This window comes from Antedon mediterranea, chromosome 7, assembly GCF_964355755.1.
Source record: "Antedon mediterranea chromosome 7, ecAntMedi1.1, whole genome shotgun sequence".
Taxonomy (NCBI): Eukaryota; Metazoa; Echinodermata; class Crinoidea; order Comatulida; family Antedonidae; genus Antedon; species Antedon mediterranea.
In genome coordinates, this window is record NC_092676.1 from 17,056,733 (window position 1) to 17,068,863 (window position 12,131).

A 12,131-nucleotide genomic window follows, 5' to 3' on the forward strand; every position below is an offset into this window, starting at 1 on the left:
GGATAGTTTACTACACTGTAGTGTAATGTTGTCTTACGTAACACACCCATACGAATAATGGAATAATCCTCACATGTGAGGTTTTTTTTCTATAAACAAACGAAACAACGGCGTACCTGGACGACGTGTAAGCATAGGCTAGGCCTCCTCTAGACTAGAGTGAAAGAATTGATTAAAATATTACATTATATTTTTATGTTTTTTCCAAGTTAGTTTTTGAAGTAATCTAGGTTAGCAATACCTTCAAGGCCTACCTACTATACTCTCTACTATTCTAGACTTTAATTTAGGCCTCCTGCTGGTGGGACCTCTCTCTCCTCCTGAGTCCTGCTGCTGCTGTGTGTGTACGTGCAGGAGGAGGACTGACTGGTCACTGAGTGATACCTGTGTGTTTTAAAGTCTATTTAGTAGGCCTAGCCAAGAAGCCAGGTAGCGTTTGTAGGAGCTAGTTAATAATAATCATTTATTGACAATGAATCTAGGCCTAGTTTATGTCGGGTATGGATGGAACCATTGTAATGTATGTAAATGTATGTAAATGTATTGTATGTGGTCCCGTGGTTAATGCATCATTGAAATATTTCACATGCATTTTGTTAGTGCAATTTGCACAATTTAAATCAAAATACTTATTTCAAATTGCGCAGGAACCTAAAAAACTTCATGAAAGGCTGCGATCTTCTCGCAGCTGTGTGGATGTGTTTATGATATGATAAGTCAACAATGTTTAGTTTATTTTATTTATTTTATTTTATGTCTTTAGGCAATGTGGCCAAGGATTACCAATAGTGAATTAATCACTGTCCTATCAGATAGGTGGTAATCCCCCTGATACAGGGGCTATTGTGTGAACCAGTTCACCGGGGTAACCCCCTACTCTTTTTCGAATAATGAACTGGGTTCTTTTAAAGTACACACAAGTTATAACTGTGTACACTGGACCTACGGTTTGTAGTCCTTATCCGAGAAGACTATCAAGTGCAGTTGTGAGTGAATACAGGGCTTCCCCTTTTATGCTTACTACATTTCATGTCATTTTGTGTTCAAATTGCACAAAGGAAATCTCTGTGAAAATTCAATGAAAACCTTTATTTTTAATTTAAAAACACATTCACCATCACACCTAATAAAATACTGAACTGAATACTAAAATAGGCCTATCCCACATTTCTCAGGAAACTTTCACATTTGACCTTCTATTTTATAATTTTTTTTAAAGATCAAGATGATGACTTCTTTAAAAGCAAGTTGTGTGTGGCTTTCTATGGCATTAATCATAGGTGCTATTGCTATTGTATCAACCCAACATCCTGTTCCCACAACTAAAATTACCAGTGTTGTCATCGTTGGGGCTACCGGTGACCTAGCTCAACGATATCTGTGGCAAGGATTTTTTAATTTATTTGTAGGTAAGTTTGCATGTTTGTTTTTATACTAATTAAAAGTAAGTATACAAATACAATTAATATTTATACTATTAAGAAAGCATACAATAATAAATATTGTAATCAATGTGTATTATTTTATAGCACACCCCAGAGGCTACCCTCAACACCTTACTCTCTGTGGCAGTTTTCAAATGTTGTCTAAAACATTCCAAGTAAAATTTTACCCACAACCCCAGCATCCCCACCCCATCCCTACCATCACTGCAGGGAGTTTAAATGTATGTTAAAACCTTCACAGTATTATTGCATATAGACCAATTTAAATACGGTATTGAATACCATACTAATGTTAAAATTCATTTTTTAAAGAAATGGAATCTGTTGATCATCATCTAAAACTGTATGGTGCCACAAGGGTTAATGCAGAGGAAGGTACAGTACTCCTGAAAAACATTCTCAATGAGCGTGTTCAGTGTAACAAATTGACAGTCCCAATCCCGTCCAACTGCGAGGATTTGAGAGAAAAATTCCTTTCACGTGTGCAATACAAACAGCTAAAGAAAGCGGAACAATACCAGGAACTCTGCAAGATGTTTGAAATGGAAGCAGACCAAGAACATGCTAAGGAAAATGGACGTTGGTTTTATCTGTCTGTACCTGCTTTTGCATATGCCAATATTGCTGAAAATGTGGGGAGCTGTAAGTATTTTCATGACATCATCATCATCATCATCTTTTATTGAGTCAGCATTTTCCCTTCTTCCAAGGGTTACTGACTGTCACTCATTCCAGGCTGCTACACCATCTCTCTACTTTTTCCTGTTTTGCGCATCATGTTTCTTCAAACCAACTATCCTGCTTTCTTTCTATCTTTCTACGTCACCTTTGGCTGACCTCTTTCTCTTCTACCTCCAACTTCTAAATGCACTTATAAATTGAATAAATGTCAACAGTTACTGGCTCCGCAGCAGTCAATACAATATGTATTATTAAGATATGTATAGTAAAATTGTGGTTTTAATCAACATATCAATGACTTTCAGTTTGCAGACCTACTGTGAGTAATACATGGCTGCGTGTTGTCCTTGAGAAGCCCTTTGGGCATGATCTGATGTCAGCCAAAAAGTTGTCTGACCAACTTATGGAACATCTACATGATGAGGAAATGTATAGAATTGACCATTATCTTGGAAAAACAGGTACATATTTAAAATCCTATTGGTTTAGTCCAATGTTCCACAAACTTCCTAAGCACCACATGTTAGGTCCTAAGAACAAATGCATGTAGGAAAATTAAAAAAAATGTTTGAGGATTGCTGGGTTAGACAAATTTAAGCATAAGTATCATTATAATTTGATAAGCTACAGTACTTGATATGAACAAACATTACTTATGAAATGAAATAAATTCTAGGATATATACTTGCTTGGCACCACAAAAGTTTGCAATGTTTAATATTGTATAAGAAGCAACTTTTGTTCTATATTAATTTGAGTTTAAATGTAAATTGTATGTTTCTTGAACCAGGAGTATCTTCGATTTTGCTATTCCGACAGCTCAATCAAGATAAGTACGAACAAATTTGGAATAAGCATCATGTGGAAAGAGTTGAAATAGTTATGAAAGAAAAACTTGATGTCACAGGTAAGTACAACCAATACCCTACCTATAAAGCATTGTTCCAAAAGACATGTTCTAAATGTAAATCACCTACTGTACATTATCTTATGCTCTGTCTACACTATCAAACTTTATGTGACAAAAACACATACTCTGCCCATACTGTTGGACATGATGACATCATATCACTACCTATTTGGGCACATCACACTTTTTTTGTCAAATTAGTTTGATAGTGTATACAGAGCGTTATACCTTATACTGTGTAACACCTACATTCACATTTCAGTAATTCGTATTATTTATTGTTGATACAGGTCGTTTTAGTTTTTATAATGAGTATGGAGTTATACGAGATGTCATGCAGAACCATCTGACAGAAATATTAGCACTTATTGCCATGGAAATACCAGCAGATATCAGTTCACCTGAACAGCACAGATTTGAGAAAATTAATCTTATGAACAAAATCCAGCCAATCAGAAAACAGCATGCAGTGATTGGTCAGTATAAAGCCTACCAGGAAGAGCTACGGGATGAACTAGGTAAGGCAGACAACTTCACAAGTCTTGTTCCAACATTTGCAGGTGTCACGTTATTTATAAATTCTCCTAGATGGTTTGGTGTTCCCTTTGTGTTGGTCTCTGGTAAAAAGATGGACTCAAAATCTGGTTACGCAAGAATAGTATTTAAACAAAACAATTTCTGTGTAAATGATGGCGGGATAGAGGGTGATTGTGGCACTAAACAAATTGTTATATACACTGGTGGTACAGGAGAAACCAAACCAATGCTTTTGGTAAGTAAAAATCTTCTTCGACCAAATGTTTTTGCAGACTGGACAACAAAATATTCATTCGAAGACCAGAATTTATTTGGTTCTGATTTCAAAGACTTCAATCATTATTCTCCACCTGTTGAAGCAGATGCCTACTCAGCTCTTTTACGATCTTGCTTCCTTGGAGAAAAGCAAAATTTCATTGCTTCTGATGACCTAATGCAGTCTTGGAAAATATGGTCACCACTTCTAAAAGATCTCGAAGGTACCATTCCACGAGAATACCCAGGAGGAATCAATAATGGAGAAATCTTAGATTTTGTTTCTTTAACTTCTGGCACTCAGTTTGTAACACAGCAGAATGAACCACTGTTTGAAAACAGATATCAACACAATATTGCATTTAAAACTTCAACATTTAGAAATGAGTTTTTAGTATCTGGTGAAGCCAAACAAGTAATAGAAGCGCTTGCTGTGGATATATATAATTCTTCAATCTTCAGTATTAAGTCGCGAGGATATTTCCACCTGGCACTTTCTGGTGGGAAGAGTCCAGTTCCATTGTTTCATGAACTTTCCCAATTGGACAGCTTCCCTTGGAGAGACACTCATATTTGGTTGGTTGATGAAAGGTGTGTAGATTTTGATGACGACAACTCAAATTTTAAATCACTGACTAAGAATTTGATAGACTACATTAGCATCCCGTATAGGAATGTGCATCCGATGCCAATAACTGGTGTATGGGAGAATTGTGACAAGGAACAAAGTATCTACTATGACAATGACATCAGAAAGAGGACAAATGGCATATTTGATTACATTGTTTTAGGCTTGGGAAAAGATGGACACACCGCTTCACTCTTCCCCCACAGCACAGCGCTTGAAGAAGACCGCCAGTTTGTCAGTGTCACCGTAAATCCATCAGATGGTTCTAGCCGACTTTCTCTTACATACCCATGTTTGAATGCTGCCAGAACAGTATCCGTTTTAGTTACAGGTGCAGATAAAGTAGACATTGTCAATAGAATAAAAGGTGGTATTGTTGATAAAATGAACTTGCCTGTAACAGGTGTGTCACCTGATTCAGGAGTCAGGTGGTATATAGATGATGGAGCTCTAACCGGTTAAACATAAACCACTACTACAGCTTGGTAAGACACTGTTGAGTAACATACAATGTTACTGTAAAATATAAAAACATCTGAAAAAGTGGGTGTATGGGATATATCTTTTTAAATCCCTCATTGGACACTACCAAAATAGTCCACTTTATTACTGTAGTATTGAATAACACAGTTCCGTAGCCAAGAGAATTAAAGTGGTGCAGTTGTCATAACAAGAAGGACCAATCCCCTATGCAGGCAAAAATGGTTGAAACCTCACCAACCATACTGGGGGGCTACGGCCCTGCTTCAGGAACAAAGTGTCCCCTTAATAGAGGTTGGACATAGCGTTAACATATATATTTTCCCTGATCATTTCATGGGAAAGTGTCTGATTCTATTGTTTTGAATTAAGTAGACAGACCATTTCTTTCTGCAACAACCTGTCTATTCAATATTATTGACCTTGAACAAATTAACAGAAACGCTTGAAATACATTCATAACATTTATTTGTATCAAATAGTTTAGTAAAGAAAGCAGTATGCAATTTGATTTGTTTAAAATTAAGAAAATGTAAAAGAAAAGAAAATATACTATGCAAGTTCTGTAAAAATGTATAGTAATCTAGTGCTAAAAACGTTGCTAGGAACAAAAGCAAAATATCTATAATATATTTTAGATTTTTTTTAAATGCAGACAAATTTGAAGAAAAAGCATTAAATCCAATAAAAAGGTCTGTAACGGTAGTCGTGTCGAGGGCCAAGACAATAACGATGGCACACAATTATTCAATGTACAAAATATAATATTTATTCAATCAAAAAGTAATATTATAAAACAATGTGAAACGTAGTGATTCTGACTGATGTTATAGTCTCAAGAATCAATACCCGAACTAACTAACTTAACTACAAAACATATATTTATATTAAGGGGACAGGAAGGATGACTAATTAAATGGTACCACATCCTGATTGACTTTCCTTGGAAGACCCACCTCAGGAATGTAGTGTTCCAAGTTAAGTAGGCATCGGGGAGAGTAAGGGGTGAATAGCCTGTGTGACTAATAGGGTTTGGTCCCACCATGTTACATTCCCCCGCTCGTCAATTCGAAGCCGTGTCTTCGAAACCAACGAGTCACTGAGCCAAAAATGTATTGAGAAACAAACTTAACTACGAACATCGTAAATCTAAACAAAAGAAAAAGTAACGCAAATCGTCACAAATCAATAAATCGGCAAACGTGGCAAAACATACAAAAGTAAAAGTAAAATTGGTAAAAGTTCTCAAATTAAAAGTCATAATAACAATATAAAGCGTTCATAATAATATATAGCTCAGCAAACATGTTCAGTTGAAAATGAAAGTCAGCAGGACATAAATGTAGGAACTCCTGTATTTACTCCTGATGGATCCATCAATCAGCTGTTGCCTAGAAACAAGTTGACCTGCTTCCCAAAATTCAGTTCATAACAAAAAAATTTGAGAACGACATAACTGCAGTTGACTGTCCACTATATCTTGAAGAAAATCTTTAAAAAGTGTACATTTCTGGATTCAAGTTTCTCATCAATCCGAGGAATAAAGTGAAATAGTTTATCAATAAGTAATTCTCATGTAAGTGTTAAAAGTTTCTTGTGATCCATTATAATTAACTTCATTCAGGGAACATAGTTGTGAAAAGCTTCTTGTACCCAATGGGCAGGAGGGGAGAACCAATAAAACACAATTCAACATACACATCATCATGACAGTGGCAGTAAACTTAATACTACATTTAACTAAATCCAATCTGATAAGCAAATAACAAGATGAAATTGATTTTACAAAATTATTGAAAAAGACACTGTACATAAGGTGTAAAAATAAAGTATCCTAACATAATTAGATTCGAGACAAAGCATCAGCATTAGTATTATGTGATCCTTTCTTATATTGAACAGTAAAACTATAAGGCTGTAAAGTCAAACTCCATCTAGTAAGACGAGGATTTGTAGTTTTCATTTGATCCAGCCATTTAATAGCTTTGTGATCTGTTTGTACTATAAAGGGCCGACCATATAAATAAACATGAAATTGTCGTATGGCCCACAAAATAGCTAAGCATTCTTTTTCCATAATCCCATAGTTTTCTTCACACGGAGTTAATTTCTTACTTAAATAGGCAACAGGGTGTTCATGTTCATTATCGTCACATTGGGTCAAGACTGCGCCGATAGCTTGATTGCTAGCGTCACATTGTAGGATAAATTGTTTATCAAAATTTGGGCTTACTAATACAGGGGAATCGGTCAATTTTGTTTGTAAGGTTCTAAAGGAAGTTTCCATTTGCTCCGACCAGTTAACATTATTAGGGGATGATTTCCGAGTGGCCTCAGTCAGGGGGAGCGCAATTTGGGAAAAGTCAGGGATGAATTTCCGATAATAATTAGCAAGGCCTAAGAATGCCCGGATATTGGTTTTGGTTATGGGGCGGGGATAGTTCTGTAAAGCAGATAATTTATCCGGACTGGGTCTTACTAGGCCGTTTCCAATTACATGACCCAAATATGACACAGTTTCCTGGGCTATCTCACACTTAGTAGGTTTTACTGTGAGGCCTGCTGCGTTTATCCTATCTAGTACTTCAGTTATGTGGAGTAAGTGGGAATTCCAGTCGGTACTAAATATCGCAATGTCATCTAAATAAGCACGGGCAAAACATTCAGTGCCCCTTAGAATGTTATCCATTAGTCTCTGAAAGGTACCTGGGCTATTAGCCATGCCAAATGGCATAACTTTGTATTGGTATTGGCCCCATGGTGTAATAAATGCAGACTTAAGTTTAGCTTCATCAGTCAGAGCTATTTGGTAATACCCTTGTGTTAGATCAAGTTTAGTAATGAATTTGGCATTACCGACCTTATCAATGATATCATCTATACGGGGCATAGGGTATGGGTCAATAATGGTGATTTTGTTTAATTCCCTGTAATCGGTACAAATACGTAGTGATCCATCCGGTTTTGGAACAGAAACAATGGGGGCAGCCCATGGGCTTGTCGATGGTTCAATAATACCATTATCATGCATGTGTTGTATTTGTAATTTGACTTGGTCTTCTAATGCATAAGGGATTCTATAGGCTTTTTGTCTTATTGGGGTATCTGTTGTCGTACGGACTTCATGTTTTACCATATCTGTTCTACCTGGGATATCTGTAAACATAAATCGTTTTGAGGAGAAGATATGGTGAAGGTCATCTTTCTGGGAAGGGGTAAGATAGCCCGGGATATCAATGTCTTTATAGGATTGGGCCTGGGAAGTGGCGGGGCCTGGTGGCTCAGGGGGAAACCAATCGTCTGGATCGGGGTCAGGGGCAGTGTACATACAATCATTGTTTTGTTTCTGTGGACGTTCGTTGTATAATCGTAGTAAATTAATGTGGTATGTTTTGTGTTTGTTACCAACTAGTATTTCATAATTAACATCACTGAAAACTTTAGAGATAGGATAGGGACCTTGCCATTTAGATTTAACTTTCGATGTGTCATCTGGGAGGAGAATTAATACTTTCTGTCCCACCTTAAATTTTCGAGGCAATGTTTTCTTATCATAATAATGTTTCTGTTTCGCTTGGGCTTGTTTAAGGTTGGTTCTAGCAATGTCATTAACAACCCTTAATTTGTCTTGTAAGTCACTTATGTAATGAGAAATAGGTTGTTTGTTGTCTATCGTGTTTGTCATGCTGTCCTTTAAAAGTCGAAGTGGTGTTTTAACTTCGTGGGCAAATACAAGTTCAAAGGGTGTGAATCCTGTTGATTCATGTTGGGCATCGCGGTATGCGAATAGAAATAAAGGAACATATCTATCCCATTCATCAAATTGTTCTGGGGCGAGAGACTTTATCATATTTTTCATTGTCCCATTAAACTTCTCGACAAGACCATTTGTTTGCTGGTGAAAAGGGGTAGACGTCATCTGTTCAATTTGTAATAAGTCTGATAATTGTTTCATCAGTCGTGAAGTGAAGTTTGTGCCCTGATCGGATAGGATTTGTGATGGGAATCCAAAATCTTTGAACACCAATATCAATGCATCGGCCACAGTTTTGGCTTCAATATTACTAAGGGGCACAGCAAAAGGGAATCGAGTGGCATAGTCGCAAATTGTCAGTATATAGGCTTTTCTGTTTTTCGAACGTTTAAGTGGGCCTAGAATGTCAATTCCTACTTTGGAGAATGGTTGACCGACAATTTCTATGGGTTTCATGGGGGCCTTACTATACGTATTAGCATGGGCTGTTTTCTGACATATGTCGCATGTTCTACAGTACGTAGCAACATCCGAAAAAATACCTGGCCAATAAAAGGATTGTAGGATACGTTGTGTTGTTTTGTTTACACCGAGGTGGCCGGATGTTGGGTTGTCATGGGCTAAGGAAAGTATAGTCGGGCGATAAATTGTGGGCAATACGATTTGTTCTAGGCCAGGGAGATTAACACTGGTCTTAATAGATTTCCATTTTCTAAATAATATATCATCTTTCAAATAAAAGCATACACGATGAGAATTAATTTGGTCAAAAGAGACAGTTCTATCATGTATTATGGTGCTAATGGTTTTATCTTCTTTTTGTTGATGTGCAAGTTGGTGTGGTGTTGTTTTGATGTCCAAAGGTGAATGATCGGTAATGTGGGCAGTGGTAGTGTTGTCATTTTTCTTTACAATTCGGGACGATCTTGGGGAAGGTTTAAGTGGTAGGGCATCAGGGATTGGGGACGTTTTAACATTAAGGGCAGCAGCTAAATTAATAGCCTCTTGTCTTTCTTGGTCATGGGCTTGTTTTCTGGTAATAGCTAGTATAGAAGGGGGCCATGTGACGTCGTTTGGGTTACCGGTCATAACTTCGTTGCCAAGTAATAAGTCTTTAGGGGTGTCATTACTCACGGCTGCCTTTAATTTTCCTCTATAGGCCTTACAATCAATATGTACGTGTACAACTGGGAGGGTTATGCATTGACCAGTAAAGCCTTGTACGGTGACAGTTTCACTGGTATAATCCTTGGGTTTAACAAAAGTACTTTTTACAATGCTTTGGGAGCACCCAGTGTCTCTAAGTATTTCAGCCTGTATGTTGTTAATTGTACCAGACAGTAACCATGGGCTGGTCCCACAATTGTGTTTAATATACAGGCCTAGTCATTGATCTTTTGCAGGGTTGTTGTTAAGTGGGCATTGTCGACTAATGTGGCCTGGTTTATTACATTTATAGCATGTAATGTTTTGTGTTGTGTATTGGCGAGTTGTGTAGGTACCGCTAGGGGCTGAATAATTATCAAAAGGGATCGAGAGCAAAGGTTTTGGGGAATAACTCGATGTAGGTTGGGGAGGGCCTTGGGATGCGGGACTGTAACTAGAAAACGACGGGGCTGTTGATGGAGGGGCGGATATTCTCGGGGAAGGTCTGGTGTTGGGTTTAGAAATAGATTCCATCCAGGGTTTACCTTTAATTTCAATCAAGGTATCGGCAATTCGAGAAAATTCATTGGACGTTTTGGGCTCTCTTTCTTTGATTAGGGAAGCAAGTGGGAAGGGGAGTTTTTGGATTGCCTGATCTAAAACAAAAAAGTCAAGAATTTCCTTGGGGTCTTGTAGGTTAACTTTTGCACTTCGGAGCCACCTCGTCATGTCTCGATCAAGTTTTCCAACCCACTCTCTAGTGGACATTGAAAGGGGTTTGGGGGTTTGTCTAAATTGTTTCCGATATGTTTCGGCTGTGAGGTGGTACTTCAAGAGGATAGCATCTTTAAGGTCATTATATGTGAAGTTCTGTAAAGGCATATCGTTGTAGGCCTCCCTGGCTTTACCAGTTAATTTTGGGAGAAGGTGTAGGGTACAATTTTCGGGGGCAATTTGGCACTGTGCTGCAATACGCTCAAAGCATGACAAGTAGATGTCAATGTCATCCTTATCTGTGATTTTAGGGATCTTATTAATGGGGCTATGAGTATCCTGGGGCGGTTGTTGACGCATTCGAAGACGTTGGAGTTCAAGTTCTAACTCAAGCATGCGCATTTGCATAGCTGTTTCGGATTGAGATGGTGGGGGAGGGCTAGGTGGACTCTCAAAGTTAGGAGCCAACCCAGGGGTACTAATAGGGGTTGTACGGGTTTGGGACCGAGTAAGTCGCGGAGTTGCCATTTTAAGTGAGAATGTACGATAAGTTTGGAATCAATTAGGCTAATAACAGAATGTACCTTAACTACAATATAAGTAATATTGAGAATTATTATACAATTATCAACAAGAATTATTAAAGTATAAAATAAATGCCACTGTCAGTATGAAAGTATATGCTAATTAGAGTGTAGATTGGTTACTCACCCTTTACTTGTGTTGCTCTTTGTACGTCTCTGTTCCTTTGTGTTTCTTGTGTTTGTTGTTTCCAAGAGTGTAGAATGGTTACTACTCACTCTTTACTTGTGTTGCTCTCTGTGTTCCTTTGTGTTCCTTGTTGTTGTGTCCAAGAGTGTAGATTGGTTACTACTCACTCTTTACTTGTGTTGAAAACAAAATCCGTTTCGGAAATAAAAATCAGCTTCTTTTCAAATTCTACAGCTTGGTCGACTGTATAAATTTACTTTTTCTTCGTGAGTTCGTAAAAACCGCTGCCACCATGTAACGGTAGTCGTGTCGAGGGCCAAGACAATAACGATGGCACACAATTATTCAATGTACAAAATATAATATTTATTCAATCAAAAAGTAATATTATAAAACAATGTGAAACGTAGTGATTCTGACTGATGTTATAGTCTCAAGAATCAATACCCGAACTAACTAACTTAACTACAAAACATATATTTATATTAAGGGGACAGGAAGGATGACTAATTAAATGGTACCACATCCTGATTGACTTTCCTTGGAAGACCCACCTCAGGAATGTAGTGTTCCAAGTTAAGTAGGCATCGGGGAGAGTAAGGGGTGAATAGCCTGTGTGACTAATAGGGTTTGGTCCCACCATGTTACAAGGTCTAACAATGAGATCGAATCTTAAAATGTAATTAATGCAATTAATTGAGAAGATATAAATAAATATTTGTGAGAATAAGAGATAACTAATAATGAACTATTGTTCTTGTAGAACTTTCTCTATAATTCAATATTGAATATTTTTCATCAATGATGGCAAAAAAAAAAAGAGTCCTGAGTTGTTGTATTTAAAAGGGGAAAATCAAAATAATAAAATGA

General features: G+C 37.3%; 1 protein-coding gene across 1 annotated transcript; it reads left to right on the forward strand.

Annotated features, from left to right (window-relative positions):
- Positions 1-122: 122 nt before the first annotated feature.
- On the forward strand, positions 123-5,979 carry LOC140055288 (GDH/6PGL endoplasmic bifunctional protein-like). Its single transcript, XM_072100587.1, has 6 exons — positions 123-127; positions 1,220-1,409; positions 1,758-2,087; positions 2,432-2,587; positions 2,917-3,033; positions 3,327-5,979. Exons 2-6 carry the CDS (start codon positions 1,226-1,228, stop codon positions 4,916-4,918), a joined length of 2,379 nt encoding a protein of 792 aa, XP_071956688.1. The 5' UTR covers positions 123-127; positions 1,220-1,225; the 3' UTR covers positions 4,919-5,979.
- Positions 5,980-12,131: the final 6,152 nt, after the last annotated feature.